This window comes from Micrasema longulum, unplaced genomic scaffold (genome assembly GCF_059751315.1).
Source record: "Micrasema longulum isolate JH-2025_06_02 unplaced genomic scaffold, ASM5975131v1 h1tg001716l, whole genome shotgun sequence".
NCBI classification, from domain to species: domain Eukaryota; kingdom Metazoa; phylum Arthropoda; class Insecta; order Trichoptera; family Brachycentridae; genus Micrasema; species Micrasema longulum.
Genome location: NW_028278894.1, coordinates 27,319 through 49,574, shown reverse-complemented (window position 1 = coordinate 49,574; position 22,256 = coordinate 27,319). Strand labels below are relative to the sequence as shown.

The 22,256-nt window shown below is 33.3% G+C and overlaps 1 protein-coding gene across 1 annotated transcript in view; it reads right to left on the bottom strand.

Annotated features, from left to right (window-relative positions):
* LOC148274231 (paired box protein Pax-1-like) overlaps nt 1–18,839 on the bottom strand; it is a 69,646-nt gene extending 50,807 nt beyond the window's left edge. Inside the window, exon 1 of the mRNA XM_088237413.1 lies at nt 18,418–18,839. Within this exon, the coding sequence (XP_088093539.1) occupies nt 18,418–18,427 (10 nt within the window). The 5' untranslated portion in view covers nt 18,428–18,839. The remainder of the gene's footprint in view (nt 1–18,417) is intronic.
* Between the last annotated feature and the right edge of the window lie 3,417 nt (nt 18,840–22,256).

The window sequence follows — 22,256 nt, the reverse complement described above, 5'->3', positions numbered from 1 at the left end:
TAAAAACTAAGGAAATAATGAGAACTTGCCAATTTAAAACACATAAAATTAGATAAAACAATGATTTTCTGACGTATTACTGATAAAAAATATGCCAAAAAGTTTTATGTAACTTAAAATATAATTACGTTTCGACCGGCAGATTACGCTTCTTAACATTAAGAGTAATCTTAGGTACGTTAGCACCCATAAAAAGACAAAATATTTGTACAATTTGCAATATAAAAATAATAACTGACAAAAACGTTTAAAATTTGTTTATTAAGAAGAAATACAAGCATTTTAAACTTTGCAATTTTAGTGGAATTTTTCTTAAATTCTAGGTTAAATTATTATGTCTTTAATAATCGTTTAAAAACTAGACCAATAAATTAATTTATTAGCTGTGCTGCAAATAATCCACAAATTTTAAAAATCAATAAATTTGATGTTCTGCACGTTTTGCATAAAATTTATTCACCAAGCGTCTGATTGCCGGGATATGAAACAATGTCATAAATAATATGATTGATACATTTATAATTATACGTACCCTCCTTATCTCATTTGATTGTATGGACCATTGACGTACCAGGAGGTTAGAGGGCGGATGGCGTAGAGATATTTTACTTTACAAATCGTTTTTATGCGTATCGCATTTAGGAATAATTATAAATGTAAAAAAAATAATACAGTAAAATAACCGCGCCGACGCGCTACCACTAATTATTATAATTCGCATTAGCGTTGTCAATTCAAATGAATTATAATGCTAACGGGGAGTATGCAGTCTTGCTAATTTGACCTTTCCTTACTGTCCCAAAAACATCCGGGCGGTACGGTGCTGTGAAGTCATTACACATGCAAAAATGATAGATTTTCAAACGCAGAAATGTATTCATAGGCTATTCTTTGTTCAAATATTGACAGTTGAAGTCAAAGTGATAGTATTTTTAATCTCTTCATCATTCCCTTTCCGCATCTAATGGTGCATAGGGCACTGCATTGGTACACCAATCGCAGCGTATCTTGATAATTTTGTTACATGAAGATAAGATGATCAGTCTTACGCTTCAGGGACTATGAAATATGCTAGTGTGAAAACACCCTTTAAATAAATATTTCTTATCAACCATGTCGGGAATCGAACCCGACACCTCTTGCATGGTAAGCAAACGCGCTGACCATTACGCCAAGAGGCCGACTATTTTATAAATAGAATGCGGCAAAAGGCCTGGAAGCTGTTTGTGGATACCACATGCTTTATATAGGAGCAACACAACTTGATTCTCATTTTCCAATAGTGAGATTTGCGTTCTTATGATTTACCCAAGTATTTAATTTTGAGGGCCATTTGCAACGAGTTGTAAATATATTAGAAAGTGGGAATTAAGATGGGGTAGAGTGGGTTTCGAATTACGGACCTTTGGACCGTAAGTCCGAGACACTAGCCGCGGGACTACAACCAAATTGAAATTAAAATTAAATCAATTAATTTAATTAAATAAATGAGCTGAGCTGATTTTAATAATGAATTAAAACCTGTTTGCAAAATAACCCTGTGCATCTTCAATCTAAACCATTATGTTAAAAACACCGATAACGTATATTATGCCGAAAATTAAATGAACAGGAAAATAGAGGCATTTTAAATATTAATAACCATTAGATGGTCGGCTCTGGATGTAAGGTTAGAGGTTAGAAGGCCATGGATCAGAAGATACGAAGTCTTATCAGCTTCTGACCCGAGCGACGCCTCGCCTCGCGTCGTCTCGTCTCGTCTCCTCTCGACGTGACCCGAGACACAATTAACTCGCTTCGTTCAGCTTTCTTCACTTTGACACAATAATACATACTATGTTTAATATAATATAAATTTATACCTAAACAGAATGTGTCGAAAGAGTCAATTTCTCTGATTTACTAAACGTACCCAAATATTAGGTCCTAACCTATGAAATTGACGATTTGCATAAAACTTTTTTTTTGCGTAAAAATTACAAATTGAAGATTTCAAAATATTGTCTACACAGTTTTGCCATTTAAATGTTATTTGAATTATGTCTTTTCCCTAAAAGTTTCGAGGGCGGGAGTCGATAAATGAAGGAGTTTTTATAATAATATATAAACACCAAAATATTTTCCATCTCTGTTGTAATGAGTTAATCTTAATAACTCTCTAAGGGGTGAAATCCAGTCTTCGTCTACGAACATTTGGACAAACTCAAAATATTGTTGATTAAACCAACTGGTCCTAGAAAAAGTTAAAAAAATGTCAAATGTTTTCAGGCGTTGCCTAGTAGGTGAAAAAATTCAGTCGTTTGATCTACCCTCACCAATAAAGTTATCGGATATTTAATTACACTTGAAAAATATTGGAATCGTAAAAAGTCGCTCCTAATATTTAATTTACATGTTTTCAACGTTATTTCCAATTTGTGAAAATACCCTTTTGCATTCTAACGTAATTTACCGCGTTTGGGTTTAGAAAAACAGTTCAAACATCGGCGGAATGGAGAATATTTCACAGTATGTAAAGCGACCAGACTTCCATAATCTCTACCGTAATGAGTTAAACCTTCATTTCTCTTTCTGTCGTAAGTGTGCCGTTTTGATCTCGCATCTCCTCCCCCGCTGCAGCATCAGTAGCGAGGTTCGAGATAATGGACTGGCGAGAGGATGTGAACCAGAGTGCAAGGTAAACACTCCGCAATAATTCAAGGAGTTTAAGTTTAAATCCATTAGCTGGCGGGCCGTGGGGGGCCCGAGGCCATGGGCAGGATGGGTAGGCCTAAGGCCTTCAGGAATCAATATTTATTATTTACTCATTATATTTATCCAAGGGCCTGACAGAAATATGCTTTCGGTAGCGCTTAGAAAACAAATTATTAGGCTCATGAATTACCCGTTACCATGAAAGGAATTTTAAAAAATTCTGTCTGCCTCTCTATGCATACCTTTCTATTGTCTCCATTGTACTAAGAGAGCTGTGTATACATGAAAAGTAAAACCTCTTCCGCCTCGTCGTCAAATGGTCAGCGCGTTTGCATACCATGGAAATAGTCTCGTGCACGATGCTCTACACTCTACACGGTTTGACTTCGAAAAAAGCTGTGTTAATTACATGATTATGGAACTTATCTTTCGACGACTTGTGTGAAGAGCGTATAATTCAAATCGATGTTATTAAGGTGGTTCTAAACGAAAATATGAAACTAATTATGCATAGATGGCGCTTTTATATTTTTTTATTGAAAAATGCCCCTTTTACGTTTATTTTCGATGGGAATTTTACAAAACTTGGTGTGCGGAAAATTTACACTATATTGATTGTAACAAATACCATAACAATATAATTTCGGCCTTTTTCACGAAATGGTGTACAAAACAAAACGTAAGATAAGTTATATTATAAATTAAGACGGGTACGTCTCGAAACCGGTAGACATAGAAAAGTCGGTAAGTGGTTATATACAAATATTTAAAAACACTTAGTAAAATGTTTGACTTCAAAGTTAATGCTTTAAATATTAATAATAATATATTAATTGATCGTAAAAATAAGCAGGTAGTACAAATAAACAGGGAGTTCATTTCAACATCGATTCACTGTCATTTTAAATTGTATGTTTTGTTCGATGCTAGCGCCAAAAGATATCAATCGTCAGCGTGCATATTTTATTTTGCACGAGCTTTAACTCTAAATTTATTTGAAAATACGATATGTGGTGAAACCGTGGTTTGACCAAGATTATGCTTTATAGTATATAGCGAAATACAATGCTTTAGAGTAGAAGGCGATACACATAAATCAGTACAGCGTCGGCGGAATATTGATAAGAATAATTCATATAATATAGTCAGGGAAAGTATAAAGTTGTCAGCAGAGATGATATATTGTTTGGGTAAGTGTTAAATTAGATACGTTTATAATATTTTAATAAAAATAACGGTTTTATACCAAAAACCGTTCAAACAACATGCATGAATATATTTTTAATGCTCGGATCAAAATGTCTATAGAAAATTAGAAAAAAAATATCGGCGGCCAATGGAGACAACAAGACATTTTTTTGTTTATTTTATTATTCGGCATTATACCCAAATGCTAAATGTAAACAAAAGTGGTGAAATAATTTAATTTTCTACAAATGTCATTAAATATTTATTTACATAAATACCAACAAGATTTTTAATTCCGGCTTAGAAGATCACGAAAGAAAGCTTTGCCTCGTTGCTTACGAAAAACACAATCAACACCATCGTATTCTAAATGGCACTGCAGTAGGCAATAAAACTCTCCATAGTACGATTATGCTGCATTCTGGCAGTAGACTACATGCATTGTCTTTATCACAAAAAGTGTATTTACGAGTTACTTTAGTAAGTTAGCTAGACTTATTGTATTATGCCATTATTATACATAAAACAGTAAAAAAAATAATTTTAAAAAAATGTAACGCAAATATTTTTTGGCAAGAGCCGCCTGTGACTGCAATATTTCATAGTTCCTGGACTGGCACTTGATGCGTTAGACTGATTATCTTACCATTATGTAACAAAAAAATTGCGAGGTACGCTGCCGTTGATTATGACCTATTATCGTCTTAAGTTTAGTGCAAAAATTTAATCATATTATGTTTCCCGTGAGTAAACAACTGATAATCAAAACAGTCAAATAACTAATGACAAACTGCTGACACGAGCGGATATCAAAATCGCTGACAGCCACGGATATAGTACACTAGCTGAATATCCTACTAGAAAGTAAAATGAACACTGGACAATATTAACACCCTTAGTTACAGTCAATTCCAGCATATAGTCCAGTTCAGTGCTCATTGACTCAAATGAAACATTTACGCAGTTACTCTCTATGTTACTCTGTTTATTAAATATTTAATAAAGACCCATCGAAACACAACATCGTTGTCAACCTCCAGCTGGGAGAGAGATCCCATGCATCAAATCTAGTACTTGTCTATAAAGATTTGGATATAGTAAAATAGTGATATTGATTCATTTTGGTATCCGATTAGTACCAGCAGAGACAGTATTAGAGCGTAATTATTGACTTAGGAACGAAAGACAAAGTAAACACAGCCCGTGAGAGATGGAGCATTAGCAACGTTTGTGATTATTTGCACACAGTCGAGACATTATTTGTTAAGGTGTCAAATTCAGTTAGAATTAGAACCCGGAGTATAACCTGGCCACGACGAAACATAGGCACTATCAATTTTTGTAATATGTATTAAACATGTTTTAATATTTAAAAAAACTCCATCTTAGAACAGGCCGCGCCATGTTAGATGGAGACTGTCCCAACCAGATGACGCGGACGCTCCGTATTCATTTTATCATTCACTATTTTAGCAACGTTTGTGATTATTTGCACACAGTCGAGACATTATTTGTTAAGGTGTCAAATTCGGTTAGAACTAGGACCCGGAGTATAACCTGGCCGCGACAAAACATAGGCATTGTTCATTTTTGTAATATATAATAAACATGTTTTAATATTAAAAAAACTCCATCTTAGAACAGGCTAAGCCATGTTAGATGGAAACTATCCTAACCAAAGGATGCTCCGTATTCACTTTGTTATTCACTACTTTTATATAGATTCCCTGGTATTAAAAAGTACTTATTGTATTAAAACCAATAAATACAATAAAAAAATACCAATAAAATAAGCATCGAAATAAAACTAGCAATGTAAGATATAAAAAAAAATTATTGTAGAAATAAATATATTAATATCAAAACGCATCTTGTATATACTTCTTAAACCTAAAAAATCTAGTGTAAAAAATGTCAATGTCTTCGTTTTCAATGCTGTTGTACAATTTGCACATCCTTGACATTGGATTGAAGGACACACTATTCTTACGCGAATCTACGAATAATGTTTTTTAATTCCGTAAGGTATGATGACCATTAGGAACACAAATTTTTATATTACTCAAACAACTGAGCTTGAACTTTCCAATTTACCATTAACAATCTTATTTAAATACAACTAGCCATTTACCTTTTTCCTGGTTTTTAATGTTTTGAAGTTAAAGTGCCGAAGTCTCTTTTAATAACTATTCAGTGTGGAACTCAATTGACATTTCTCCGATAAAAGTCTTAGGTTTTTATCGTATGAATTTAAGAATAAATAGTACATATGTTTATTATTATTATTTTTAACAGTCATGTAGTCTAGTAATTTATTTGATTTATTTATCAAAAACATACAAAAATTAAAATACAAATTAAAATACAAATTATCAAGTCCTACTAAAGTGCATAAAATGCAGTTCGTCAGCAGGTGCTAATAGTTAAGTTCTTATATATTTACATAATCTTATCTCTTAAATTCTATATTTGAAAACTCTTATTACTGTGGAAAAAATAAAATAAAATATCTATTCCTATGTGCACCAAAAATATGTTACACGTAAAAAAATTAAAATTTGTCCAAATAAAAAAGAAAAACACAAAAAAAATCAATATAAAAACCCACGTTCTAAAAGCCAGATTTTCGGCATACGTCTTTCTCTTGAGCCTGATAAGTTTTTTTATGTTTTTATATTTAATGGGAGCATATTTTATATTTTTGGTATATTGTACTCTAGTGTTCTTTTCCCGTATTTATTATTGAATTTAGGGAGAGCTAGTCCATCTACACTAGTGAACCGAGTATTATATACATGCTCCAATTTATTTCTATATTCAGATAGAGACGCATGCTGAGAAACTAGTATAAAAACCTATGATAAAGCTCTATCGGATAAAACATTAATAGATTTGTACAATAAGGATATTGGAATATCGTGTCGCTGACAGTACAATATTTTTTAAATTAATAATTTGATAATTTAATTTTATAAGTTCTGAAATTAAAAATTGAATGAGGTAGTCTAATTCTTTCTAAGTTTTATTGATTAAGAATTTATTTATAAATATTTTGTCGGTCGGCGTGTATTACCGCCAGACCATTTAATTTAACCTTTTCCAGAAGACAGCAAAAATTATTTTAAAAATCAAATCTAAAACATTATCCGCGGTAATGTTCTTCTTCAGAAAGCTCTCCTACTATTGGTACCACGCGTATCGTATGATTAGGGAACATCTTATAAGAGTTAAAAATTTCCCCATATGAAAACATAATTTTTGCTAAAATTGTAGATTGTGATACTGAAGAGCAATAATCGGAATATCTAGGTAACCTAGCTAATGTAAAAAAACATTACGCTCATTTGTAAGCATCAATCACGCAGACGCAGACGTGATGATTGAAGCGTCAACACCAATAAAATGCCTCCAGCCGTTCGGACGATGAAAGGCGACACGAAGTCAGAAGCCAGAGGCCTGGTTGACATGTGTATTGTGTATAAGCAAATGGTCATTAGCAGCAAATATTGTCGCAGGAACGGCCACGCTGGAGTACCAGCCCGAGACTACTGTTTGTTCGAATTCCTAAAACAAATGTTGTTTAAACATTGGCCCTACCTTTGCCGGTGGAGAGTTCGAGAAAGACCTTCCGCTAGGGTTGCCACTTCAGTTTAAACCGGAAAAAATATTAAAATAAAATAAACATTTCAACCAGTGCTTTTTATTTAATATCATCATCTCTATATTTTCTCTACGAGCTTTCTATACAAAATTGTTTATAACGTAATTGATAGCCCAGAAATTGTTAGAGGTATTTCATATCAAGTCCCTGTCCGTAGAACTCGTCAATCTGTACTCTTCGACATTCCTAACTCAATGACTAATTATTAAAAAAAAAGCACTCTACGAAGAATACAGACTACATATAATGACAGTTTTAGTGACATCGACATATTACATTGTAAATACCATATTTTTATCTGATCTGTTAAAGACATTTTAAATTTATCTCCTGCTTGACTTTTAACTTTTAATATGATTTTTAATTTTATCTTTCAATTTTAACTTTTTAATTTTAATTCTTAATTTTAACTTTTAATTTAAAGTTTTAACTTAATTTTAATTTGAACTTTTCATTTTAATTTTTACTTTTACTTTTGATTTTAATTTTAACTTTTAATTTCAACTCTTAATTTATACTTACTTACATCTACTACCTGCATCTAATAAATTGTTGTTGGTTGTGAATTTTTACAAATAAATTTAAATGTTCACGGAAGCAGAGAGAGAGGGAGGAAAGTAGAGTAGCTATACAATGTCTTCTTCTTTTTATGTACTTTTTATTTAATATTTATATGTTTACTTTTTTAGAATTCAATTATTTTTCCCCTCTCCTCCTGCATTCATAATAAATTAGTGTGAAATCTGTAATTGGTCTTACTTTTTTTAATTGTTCTTTTGTACCTTGTTTTATATAAAGACTATATGATTTCATTAATAAATAAATAAATAAGAAAATATCCGTATGTCTGCATTTGTATCCCGGTTGCAGTGTATCTGTATAGAAGGTTGGTTAAAATTTACGCTGGGCCGCAATAACAAATGAAATCTTCATCGGGACATATCGAGACGATAAAAAATAAAATCGGTATTTACGTACGAAAATGTGCATATTCGTATGAAAATTTAAAGCATCTTCGTCGGTAACCTGTAATTGAACATGCTAAAAAAAATATTTACATATTCACAAAGTCTCTGAGGAGCCCGTATTACAACTGAAAGTCAACATTTATCTTAAATTTTATCTACAAAGTAAAATTAAGTTTTCTGTTTGAAAAATAGAATGTGTATGCATATTTTTTTCTAAACATGTTCAATTATAGGTTACCGACGAAGATTCTTGAAATTTTCATACTAATAAACACAATATTGATTTTATTTTATAGACAGTCAACAATAACCCTGTTTACTTCGCTAGTTCAGGAAAAATAAAATATTTAAATAATGGAATTATTCACTTTTACGAAACAAATTTAGCGTATTTTTTTATAATATTCCCTAGGAATTTTGGGAAAAACTATTTTAGGGAAAAACATTTAACAATATTGACTTAATCTTGAGGTATTTCAGTTCAATTCAGTGCCAAATAAATCGGCGTTTATTGTAAAGCATAGTGTTATTATAATATGTTTGCAAAACAGTAAAGAAGGTAAAAAATAGACAAATAAGCAAAAAGTAAAATCAAGTCAAATTAAAGTAAAATCAAAGTATAAACAAACATATTGGGCACTGTCTATTCTCACTAGGCATACAGGTAGGTAAAACAAAATAAAATTTACGATATATGTGTTTTAGAGAAATAACAAAAATAACTATGCAATTGTATATTGTGGGTATGTACCCTTGTTAGCTGGGCAAAGTGAATATGGAATTGTATTTTGATAAAGAGTGTAAATAAATAAATTGACTTTTATAAGGTAAAAAAAGTATCATAAATTACGTAATATAAACAATTAACACAATTAACTTTATCTGGATGAACAAAAGTAATATTATTTATTATTTTTTTATATTTATTCTTTTTTATATTCCCCCATCCTTTTCTTAAATATGTACTTTAAATCTTCGTGGAAATTAATAATAATAATAATCATAGTTTATTAACAAAAAAATACAATTTCTTTATCTACTACATACATACTTAGGAAATAGATTTCTCTGGATTATGTTTAGTCTGCCTAACTAGGTACAACCTGTTTTAAGGCAGACATTTTTATGATAAAAAAATTATAATTGATTAAACTGGTTGAAAGCTATGTGCTATGGGATACAAGGATCTGGTTCCAAACTTCGTTGATTTTTCAGGTCCGACATAAATGTTGTTTCGTGATCTGGTCTTCTATCGGTGGGTGGATGTTTCTATTAAAGGCAGGCTTGATATTGCTTTGCATTGAGTAAAAAAATATATAAAGTATAATGATAGTGATCTCGTATAGAGAAGCACGTTGAAGGCATGATTTTAAAATACTGAACATCCTTTGATGTTTTTCCAAAAATAAGATTTACCGGAAAGGAGGTAACCGTAGGTCGAGATTGTGGAAACCCTAGCAAACGTTCCTTATTTAAATCGATTTGCCTACCTAATCCTCACTAAGCAACCACAAATCCCCAAATATAATCTTCAAAAGAGTCCATTATCAATAGTTGTGTTTCCGATGGCGGTGCGTTGAAAGCTGATCTTTTGAGGAGATGGAGAGACTAACGGCTGATTCTGTGTGGTCTAGGGACTCTTGAAGCAGCTTTGACGGTAGCTGCGCACTGAGTGTTAGCAAATACTAAAGGGCAAACAGTGAAATGGACGGGAACACTGTTCCTCAAAATGTTTCCGTATTCTGAATTATTTATTAATTTGTTTATAAGCCCTAGGGGGCTTGACAATTTTTGCATTACCCAGGTACACAAAATTAATACAATGTGTGGCTTATCAGAACTCAAAACACCAATCTTCGGAGTTTTCAGAGTAGTGCTTGAGGAGAATATTAGGCATATGGTGATTCTATAACTTCTAGAACAGACGCAGCAGTTTCCTATAACAGGGGTTTTGAGGTAAGGTGGAGGACCTGGCTTGGACACGTGCTGCTTCTTGCCTCAGAAGAACCTTAACCCAAATTGCCTCTTCTTCACACCCGCGGACTCCCGTCGTCCTTAAAGGCTGTCGATGACGATCTATCGGCATTATTCAGCGGAACTAAGGGCCGGGAATGACGAGGGATGTCTACGTGGTCAACTTAGGAGCGGATGTGGAAACATAAAGAAGAAAAAGTGTACCTTTGATAGGTGCACATAATGAAACTAAAAATAAAAAACTACGATTACCAATGAGGAAAAAACAGATCCTCAAAACTCATTGTACCTAACAGAATTTTCGATAAGTGATACTCTCTCTTGCCGAGACAGTTTTTTATTTAAATTTATGCTCTGTAACAACACTTAGAAAATAAAGCGCTACTCGCTTTCCTATGGAATAATTGGATGGGGGAGAACTTACAACAATCATATTAAACCATTAGAAACTGTTCAAAAATTTATATTAAAAATAATGCTTCACAAAAATCACACTTATCCCTCTTTCCAATTGTTCCAAGAAGCTAAACTTTTAGACCTAAGACAAATAAGTATATTGTTTTCAATGTTTAAAATATATATTTAAGAACCAAAATTTATTTACAAATAATTCAAATAGATCAAGTCAAAGAAGGAATCGTGTGTTAGAAATACTACATTGTAAATTGAGGCTCGCACAGAGACATGCATATTTTATAGGTCCAATTTTTTTAAATTCTTTTTTTACTGATATTTTAGTGACTACAAACTTTCAAAATTTTCCTTCTTATAAAAAACATGCACTATCCTGGATTCAAACTAAAAATACGAACTCTTATTATAACTTCATAGGAAAAAGGAAAAAAGAGGAAAGAGGAAAGGAGGAGGGATTAAGGAAGAGAAAGGAGATGTTTCTTCAGACGTGGTTTAAACGGATATAATGTAGTAACATCTTTGATGGTGGATGGGAGATGATTCCACAGTCGAACCGCATGGGCACTATATGAGTTAGAGAAGAAAGAGGAATTGTGGATAGGTACTAAGAGAGTGCACCATAAAAAATAGGGAAATAGCACTTGTGAAAAAAAGTTATGTACATGTACCTTATTACAAATGATCGCTACACGTTGCGGTTAGAATTTCAATGCAGTGCCCTATGTATCACCAGTGCCGATAGAGTAATAATAAATAATTAAATGAATTATTTTAGGATTGTCTAAATACGAAGCGCGTACGTAACAATTTCAAGGAATTAAGTGTTTTAATGGAATCATGAAGGCTCCTCTGTGAACACGTTAACTTTGAAATGTTCAATATGATGTGTTAGGGTCGTTTATTATTTTATAGTACCGTTTGGCGATCGCTAAGATGTGTCAAAAGAATTATTTCCCTTTGATGTGGTCATTTAAAACATTTTCGGTGGAAATTATATTTTCGGCGAACATTAAATTTATAATACTTATGTTATAGTTTTAACTATAGATGCAAGAGGAACATCGAATTAGAAATCTGAAATTACGGTATTTATTCTTTTTCTTACGCAATACGGAGCGATTATTAAACTATATATATATATATATAGGTATTAATAGACGGAAATGTAATAAACCTTGAAACTATGGTTACCCGACTAAAAAAGCTACCTTCTTTTAGTTGAGATTTCTTACAAATGTATTTAAATTAGAAACCAATTTATTATTTATATAAATAGACAATTGACATGGAAAATTCATATCAGCAATTTAATTAGCAAAGTGGCGACATCATCGAGTCTTTTTTTAAAAAACAAAAATTTTGTTCCAAAAACGGAAAAAAATCTAATGTATGAAGCCTATGTAAAAACTAAAATATGTTAGATGCAACAACTATGGGGAACAGGATATCAAAATTACATAAACAGACTACAAAGACAACAAAATAAAATATTAAAGTTAGTATATGACCTTCCCTATCTAAAAGCAACTAGAGAACTTTTTGAACAAACTAAGCAATTAAATATAACTGAACTCTTTCAACAAGAATCATTTAAATTTATCCATAAATAACCCACTGATGTTATTGTAGACAAAGAACTAAAACATGTAAAAACTGTTGTAAACGTGGACACAATACGAGAATATTTATTTATTTAAATCTTAAAGTAGGGCACACAAATCATACATATTGTTATGTGTGTTCTAATAATAACATTGCAAATATATTTAATTTATAAATTGTTTATCACATATGTCTTGACCATTATTTTAAATTTTGATATGTTTTTTTCTTCATAAATATTTTTTTCCATTTCGTAATACTTTTTAACTGCTTTAAATAAAATTTAATTTTGTGACTTTGCCTTTTTCCTAAATGGAAGTCTAATTTTGTTATTTTCTCTAGTATTGTGATCGTGTTCATGCTGGTTCCGATCATTTTTTTTCCAAAATTCTGTTTTTTTATTAGAGTTTATAATTTTATGAACAAATATCGTTGTATTGTAAAATATTCTTTGTTTATATGTTAATAATTTCATATCAGAAAAATATTATACACAACTTTCTAAAACAAAACAAAGACAGTAGAGACTAATAAACCAGGGACTGAAATTATACAATAAACTACCAGACAAAACAAAACAAAAAACTCAGACAAACATTTCAAAAGATGTACAAAATATTATTTTGAACAACAGAGAAAGAATAAAAAATGTATGTATTATTTTTGTTAAATGAATGTTATAATCCGTTAGAGTTAAAAAATAAAATTTAAAATAAAAAGGTATATAAAAAAAATTGTGTACACACTGTACACATATAACAAGACGATTCAATATATATTTTTGGTGTAAAAATAAATCAGTTAAAATCAACTAAAATTTTAAAATGTATTCCTCGCACATTGATATATATACTCGTATTTACATTAGATGCAGCACTAAGCACCCGTCTTTTATTCAATTCAATTTAAGTTCGGAACTCAACTTGTAGTCAGTAAATGTGAAGTGGCGTAAAAAGGCGCGACATTACAGCTTTGAATTCTATCGTCCTATAAAGCATTATCTCTATTAAAATATGTATACCTCAGTCGAACTAAGCCCGTTTTTAATATTTATTGGTTGCAATGTTACTTGAAGAGGGAGAGCTGTGCACTGAAACCACCTAGGAAAACAAATGTTTGTCGCAGGAGGCAAAACTGGCAGTTCACAATGGACTTCTGGTGCCGACCCTAATGTATGGGAGCTAAGTATGGAATTAGAAAAATAATTATGAAAGCAGGTTGCATACTGTCGAAATGTGATCTCTCAGGCGAATGTGTAGTAAAACGATGTATGATAGGAGCACAAATGTGGAGATCCGTGAACTATGTAAGGCCGAGACAAGCATTATCGACAAAATTAAGAAAAGGGTACTGGGCCCCGATTCAATGGGAAGCTAACAGAGTTATCTTCGACTGTATATAAAGAAAAACCGATATTTGTGTACGAAAATGAGTTTATTTGCATGAATATTTAAAGTATGTTCGTCGGTAACCTACAATTGAACATGTTCAGAAGAAAAAAATGTATAAATATTCTGATCTCATACAGAAAGCTTAATTTTACTTTGTGGATAAAATTGAAGATAAATGTTATAAACGGTCTGCAGGGGATAAACGAGGAGGAGGGAGGGGGGAGTCTGATACTTCGCCGCGCTCCCCTCACTTCTCCCCTGCAGAAGTAAGCAACCATTTGTTTTTGAAATATTTTATTAAAAAAAAATTCTTTGTTTAAATATTTTTCAATATGCACATATGTCTTCTTGCCCATACTGATCATCGTGGTTTCGGATGTGACAGGATTTAAAGAACACCCTGTATAGGACTCTTAATATTTTTGCATTTGTCTCGGCCGGGCCTGGGGTAGGCTGTGAACCGATGAAAGTATTTGTGAGTAGCAGACCTACAACAAACATGAGTAGATTGAAAGAAGAATGAATAAGTTACGCTTTATGGAATTATTAATACTGTACATATTTCAAGTTTACGATCACGTGTTGGTGGCGATGGCGCGGCGGTGTGACCAAGTAACAATCACTTGTTTGCGGCCGTTCGCTTATGGCATTATTCCTACTTGGTGGCATTTTATAATATCAATAATATAGGCTGGATTATAAAACGTCACTTTGAAACATTATGATGAATGTAAAGAACTAAAACAATCCTTATAAAGACACTGGATCGACAGCGTATCTAGATAATTTGTTACATGAATGAGCGGTATAATATCTGGATGCTTGAGAAATATCGTAAACACATGCGGATAGAAAACTAGGTCCGTGTGTACAAAACGTTTTGTCAGACCAATCATGACGTATGCAGTAGAGACGAGAGCAGATACGGTGAGAACAAAAAATCTGCTCAGAACGTCAGAGATGAAAGTACTTAGGGTAATAGCAGGAAAAACTTTAAGGGTCAGAATCCGGAATCAAGAAATCAGACGGACTTGCGATACCCAAGACATAGTACGATGGAGCAGAACAAGGAGAAGATTCTGGAGAGATCACGTCGATAGAATCAACAGCGCCAGAATCCTCTTTACTGTAACCCATGAAATCCTAGCTGGTCGCCGTCTGCCTTAAAGACTATCAAAGAGATGGAAGAACAGCAGGAACTCAGCATCTCAGGAATCTCCCTCTAGCCGATAGCAGATCAACCAATCGAAACAAAGAAGAAGAAAAAAAACGTAAGGTGATCAGTCACACGCTTCTTGTGCCAGTCTAGGGCCAACGAAATATTCCACTGTAATCCTTTGAACAATGCTCCTCGCCAGAGATAGCACCATTTTTTTAAGGAATGACAATATTAAGTGTTTTTATGTAAAGTCTGAAAAACGTGTCTATCTTTTAGAAGAAAAAAATATATTTTGGTAAAATCCCGGAGGACAAAAAATAAAGTTCATTAACATTTTCCACTCCAGTAAATGTAACGTAGGACGAAGACGACTGGAGACGACGAAGATGACCAAAAACGACGTGGCATGATCAGATTGACCGAAATTTCAAGTCTGGTCATGCCAAAAGCAGATACACCTGAAGGGCATGTAAGACAAAGATGTGGAAGAAGCTAAGAATGTATGTAAGGATAGACGTGTGTGGCGGTTCACCCCGTCTGTCTACCCCTGCGGGTAAATCGCGTGATGGTAGTATCTAGTATTCAGCATTTTTCCGCTGTTATTTTTGTGGATGTTGGCCACGGTGATTAGGCTGCAAAAGACTTAATATATATAGAATAATATAACATTATTAAGGATACCCTAGTATACGAATAAATAACCAATTGAAAATGTAAATTATAATACAAAAATGGCTCTATGTAAGTTATCCATAAAAATCAGAATAGTGAAAAATAATATTACTGTTAACATTATTGAAGATATTTCCTTTTTTTCGAAATGCATAACGTTGAATCAGGTTGTGGTCCCGCGGCTATTGTCGTGGATTCGTAGATCAAAGGTTCGAGGAGTCCCCCAGAGTAAAAATATTTGTGTAAATAAAAAAAAGAAAAACTGATTGAAAATGTAAAATGTAAATATTACATTCAAGAGAATTCATTAATGAAAATATACAAAACGAAAAAAGGAACTACTTACCCCCTAAAATATTTATATGGCTAAATATTCGAGAGCGCAGAATTGATAGCCGGATAGATCTTTACACCCTCAAAATTGACACACATTACTTTTCGTTTATGGCGTAATTGATTAAATCGAGAAACATATTTTGACGTTATTCAATTGAATGGTTGAAATCGTACAATGTGACATTTAAGCGGTGTATAGTTACAAATTAGAGCAAAATAATGTATAATACAAAATTTTTGTTATTTTTTCAACATGTTTTGACATTCCAATGTTATGACTTTTGACATTTCAATGAATTTCATTGGAGTTATAAGCGAGACAGTTAAACTGCTTTCTCCTTCATGCACAGCGTGTAGATGATGAAATACCGAAAGAGCTTTTAACGACAAATTTTATCAGACGATAATGAGTCTGATTTACTTTAAGAATAAAGGTCAAATTCCTATCCGCCGATTTATTCCAACTTTCAACATAGCACGGCACCATGAAATAAACAAAGGGAGATTTATTAATAATTATTTTTAAATTATTCCATTTATAAATAGGTAAAATGAGTATCCTCCAATTTCTGGTAGCATATGCATATGATCATTGAGTGTAGCCCTGGTACACAGGTAAATATACAAACTTAGTAAGTATGGGTAAGTTTTCGTGTCAATACATTTTAAATTATTTTACTCTATGACTATGCTCCTATGAAGAAAAAGTGCCCGAGAACGTGGTGATGGATCACAAGCAAAGTAATTTGCCTAAACGTTCATTATCCCTTCTCAAAGAATTTCCCCGTCTCTCTTGAGACGTTGTTCTATATGGGTAGGTTATCTCCAAAATATATAATCTCTCTTCTACGTAATATTTATATTTTCGATAAACATCGGACGCCGACGCAGCATACAAAAATACAATTTATAATTTATTTTGGTATTGTTATGGATAATTAATGTAACGCCATTTTCGTAATATTACACCCCAAGGGCGCTTTACAAAGTGATTAAATAATTTTGTTTAAAATTTATTGCGGATTAATTCAAATGATTTTTTGAACAGGTGGGTTTTAAGTTTTTTCCAAACCACCTCTTCACTCTTACAGTTTCGCACTTCTTCTGGGAGAGCATTCCATACCATATTAGATGCAGACTACACTCAGAGGACACTCCGTATTCATGTTCAAATGCTCTAGTGTTATATAAATTCCCTGCTGAAGAATATATATGTACAGTACCCGGCAGAAAAAAAAAAACTTCGGGCTTAAGAAAGAAACTGCCGATTTTCTTGAGCGTCGTCTCTGTCGCAGAAGATCGGTATCTGTTTGCACTTATTTATGACAAAGACGATGCTCTACAAAGTCGCAGTTTGCCGATTAGGCCGGCAGTCTCTTTTTTAAGCCCATCTACTTCATTTAATGCCGGCTACTGTATACTTATTTATTTATTTGAACACTTTATATACATAAACATTTTATATTGCAATTTATTCCTACCTACCAAAACCATTCAGTGAGAAAATAAGAAGTAGGTATATGGACATATTCTAGAGATAATAATACAGAATCTTTTTCCATCCAGAATTTTATCCAAAATTCGAAACAAAAAAAACTAAAAATCTACAGTATACTATGAAGAGAGGAGCGTAGATGGGAAAAAGGGAAGGAGAAAGGAAAATCTCAAATATATAGATATTTTAGACAATTCTTACTTGATTTAAATGTAAATAAATAAGGGGCGTCTCTCTAGATTATTCCACAATCGAGCAGATGCTAGGTACTCTGTGAAAGAGGAGGCAAACAAATGAAAGCGGTGAATGGGTATTGAAGGGGTTCTCTCATGACTAGAACGAAAAGATCGTCCATGTCATGATAGAGGTTGGAAGAGCTCTCTCAGAAAAACAGGCGAAATGGAATTATCCAAAATATTGCGATTACGCTCTCAAGACTTCTAAGAATGTACTGTGGGCCGCGCAAGCCCCGTACCCCCTCTAGAGTGAATATTTAAATTAATTTGGAAATTCAAGGGTAAAATAGCTGGAAAATTAGGGAAAAAGGCAGCTCGGTCCAACCGAATACTAGAAAGTGACTGACCGTCGCTGCGTAATTAATATGTCTCAAATGCATAGGTTGAGTCATGCGTAGAAACAACATATTTTCGTCAAAACCTGAAAATTCTTTGGTGAACTATACTTACATATGCAATAAATTTATAAATAAATAAATAGGGCCTGAAACGCGTGTTCTCCGAACTTAGTAGTTTAGTGCGCTGGTTGCGTTCAGGTACAGGTATAATGACTTTTCCTATCACCGTAGATGTAGCTGATCTAAGCTTTAGCAATAATTTATCCAAAACATTAAAAAAAATAGTTACCCGTATCCATTCTATTATAAGTCTCCAGTTTGGAAAATTGTCTAAAAACAAAACAAAAAACACTGCAATAACACAAATACTAATAATTGTCACATCACAACAATCTTTTTTCTTATTTTAGTTCTTAAAACAGCGAAGGTATACATTTTTATCTAAAAATAGTATCATTATTTTAATAATCACAAAACTGCGCATGCGATTCACTGCTTTATCAAAATTTAAAAAAAAAAACTGTAAATGTAAAATGTTTTGTTGTTAATAATTATTATTATATGCGTTGTTTATTGGCGTGATCTAGTTCTCGAGTCCATTGACACTTAAAATTGCAACGGTCGATCGATCTTACAAATGCAAATTAAATGGAGGAAATGCGTTCAACCCCCCCCGATCTGTATTCTCCCGGCCGTGGCGAGGGGACGACTGCGGCGCCGCTCCACGCTTCAAATACGTTCCGCTTTTTTCCATTTCCATTTAAAATCGTTCTGTCCCATTGGTTGCCGAGACACCCGAATGACCGCCAGCGAGGGAGCGGAGACGTCCACCCGTCCTTTTCAGTGCCGGCCCCCAGACCAATCAGGAGTCGCTGTTTCGAACCAGTTCCACGCGTTTTCCTTCGCGGCCGAGCAGCTTCAAGCCGGAGTTTGCGTAAAGAAAGAGACAGGGAGAAAGTTTTCAGATGAGTGATTAATTCTGATGGGATTTCGTTTGCTTGGCGAGCGGTGATGAAAAGTCAAAAGTTTTAAAGAAAAAGTATGTGTTGACATTTCATTGATTCAAAAACAGACGCCGCATGCGACGATCATTATTTATATTACCTACTTAAAAGATAAATTATTTTTTCTGATGATTATTAATGAATATCATAAATGGTGGATTTGAATGACAGGAACTAATGTTTTTAGGATTACTAGACTCGTTATTTTGAATGCTCTGGTGAAGGAATTTATATGGCTTTAACTTTAATGAGACATTTAAATATAATATATCTATGTACTATGTATGTAGGTATATCAATATACATATTACCTACACATATCTCTAAATAGGTACCTACATGATAAGTGTTCAATAATTTAATACCGAAATATGTTAAAAGTGAAATTATCATAAATAGATATCTAGGTAGGTAACATAACTATAGAACTAGAAGTAGTATAAGGGAAATAATTCAATTTTGAAGTCGTATTAAATTCTGTCATAACTGTCAGTTTTTAAACCGAAAGGCTAGATGCTATTACGTTAACATATAACAGCATCTAGCCGTTGGGTTTGAAAACTTCTCGTAATTAGAGCGCATGCGTAAGACCTCGTGACCTTTGAGACTTTCTAAAAATATTGCCAGTATGAAAAATTTTTTTTTTTAAAAGTCATCGATAAAGCCTGCTTTGTTATTCGTAGGTAGATAGAAAGTACAGAAAGTTAACCGTACCGTCTTAGGAAGAGTCAAATGTAGTATAAAAATCATGTTTAATCAAGGACTTTTCCAAGGTTTAAGTGGCTGCTTTTTATCACGGAAGCCTATTTGAAATACAAAAGATAAATACTTTATCATCAAGCGCGGAGTAATGTTTCGGCAACACTCATTGGTTGCATTTTATCATATTATGTCTGAGATGACGTAACGAAAACACGTATAGACAGTTGGGTAGAGCATTCCGGGGTAGATAAAGATAGTAGGAAAGTTAAGTATACCGTCTCGGTATGTACCGATGAAGCGTTTGTAATTGAGGCCCTGGTCTGTTGCCGAAAGGGCAAGACTGATCACCTCACCTTCTATACGCTGAATTTGGTTTACCAATGCAATGCCCTATGCACCCCTAGGTGCGGAAAATACCATGATGATGATAGTATTTGAGGTATAGTAAGTATACGGAGTTCGATTCCCAACAGGTTTACAATAGATCAGGTAGTAGGTTGGTCACATCCGCATCCTATAGTGTATAGGGCATTACCTACATCGAAACACCAAATCCTGCGTACCTCGATCATATAACCTGTTCGATCAGTCTAACGCGTCAGATACCAGTCCAGGGGTTATATTCCAAACGCTCTCGCGGTCGTAGAAAAAGCTTTTATCTCGCGTATTTTGTAAGTAAATATATACGTATAATGAGTTAGAAACTACCTTGAATATATCTTCTGTTCAAGACCGTCAAAATAAATCCGACCTTATAGTCATATTTAAAATTCTCAACTCACTATTTGATGCGCCTGAACTACTGAGCTCAATAAAATTAAAAATTAAAAATCCCAACTAGAAACCTCAGACAAAACTTACTCTTTCATACCGATAACCATAGAACTAACTATGGTTTTCATTCCCCTATGCCCAGAATTCTTAGGTCTGCCAACAAACATACCAGTCTTGATTTCTTTGATAACAAGTTCTTCTTTCAAACGATCACTGAATCAAATTCAATTATAAACACTCTCTCCCGCTTTCACTTCCACAAAGTCTACTATAAACCATTGAGTCTTTCTAATTTTGCTATAATAATTTTCTAGGTATAAATGTGTCCATAAAAATGCCCATTGGGCGTATATATAAATAAATAAAATAAAATAAATAAAATGTAAATACGCGAGTGCTAGCTGCGAGAGCGGTTTAGAATAGTTCCGCAGGGACAATTAAATATTGCTAGGAATCTAAAACCAAGCAAGGTAGGCGAACCCACCAACCACTACAATATGAAACTGACTTATCTCCACTTGATTTCCTTTTTCAGGAATTTTACCAAAGCGTAGCCATAGAGATAAAATTATCTTTTGATGCTACTGGTACATAATACCTAGTACTACTACTCCCGGTACTAGGCAGAACAGAGAAGATCATAAGGCACTTACTCAATATGAATCGGGTTGTGGTCCTTTGGCTAGTGTCTCGGACTCTCGGATCAAAAGTCCATGGTTCGAATCCTACTCTACCCCAACTTGATCCCATATTCTAATAATTATTTACAACTGGTTAGTCTCGTAAATCATAAGAACGCGAATATTAATTTTTAAAAAAGATCATAAAATTTGGTGTCTATTCGATTGGCCTCATTTGGGTAATGAGAATATTATATTTATACATAGGAACCTAGGTACGCAAAACCTTGATTATCTCGACAATTTTTTTTATTCCAGATAATTAAAAAAGCAACAGAAAACCGGTATTTGTTCATAGTTTTTCTGTCACTCTCTCGTAGATGCCTCCCCAAAATTGTACAAAAAATACAACTGCACGTCGGACTGATTATGCCTAACTAAAAATGACAAAATCGAAGTTTTTCGCACCTCAAAACCAAACCGATTTTTGGTTTAAAATTAGGATGAACTTTTCTGTCAGTACTTTTCCGCTTTTTAGAATTGTTTTTATACCGTGCGTCCGAAGACGACAGATAAAACTGGGAGCTTTATTCGGATGGTCCTCGCTCCCATGAGAAACAGTTTATCAAAAAAATAATAAAACCATAAGGACCCGTCAATGGCAATGATAAATATCTATAGCATGTAAAAAAATCACCACTCTAGCGCCATAATCCAGGGAGATAATACGGGAATACGTCTGTATTAACAAAAATCAGACCGCATTTTTTCTCAACACTAAAAATGAATATTTAAGTAGGTACCTACCAGTAGCTAACGGTGACTTTTTATAGGTAAGCTAATTTTTTTTATAACTTGTTACTGCATGTAGGTATATACCTACAATTTGTGTGAATACAACATCATCTCTCCGCTTCAGCAGCTGCTGACAACAGTAGACGGAATACCTACTTATTTTGAATTAAAATAATTATTACATATTAAACTCAAACAACAATTAATAACTTCGAGATATATGTAAAATAGGT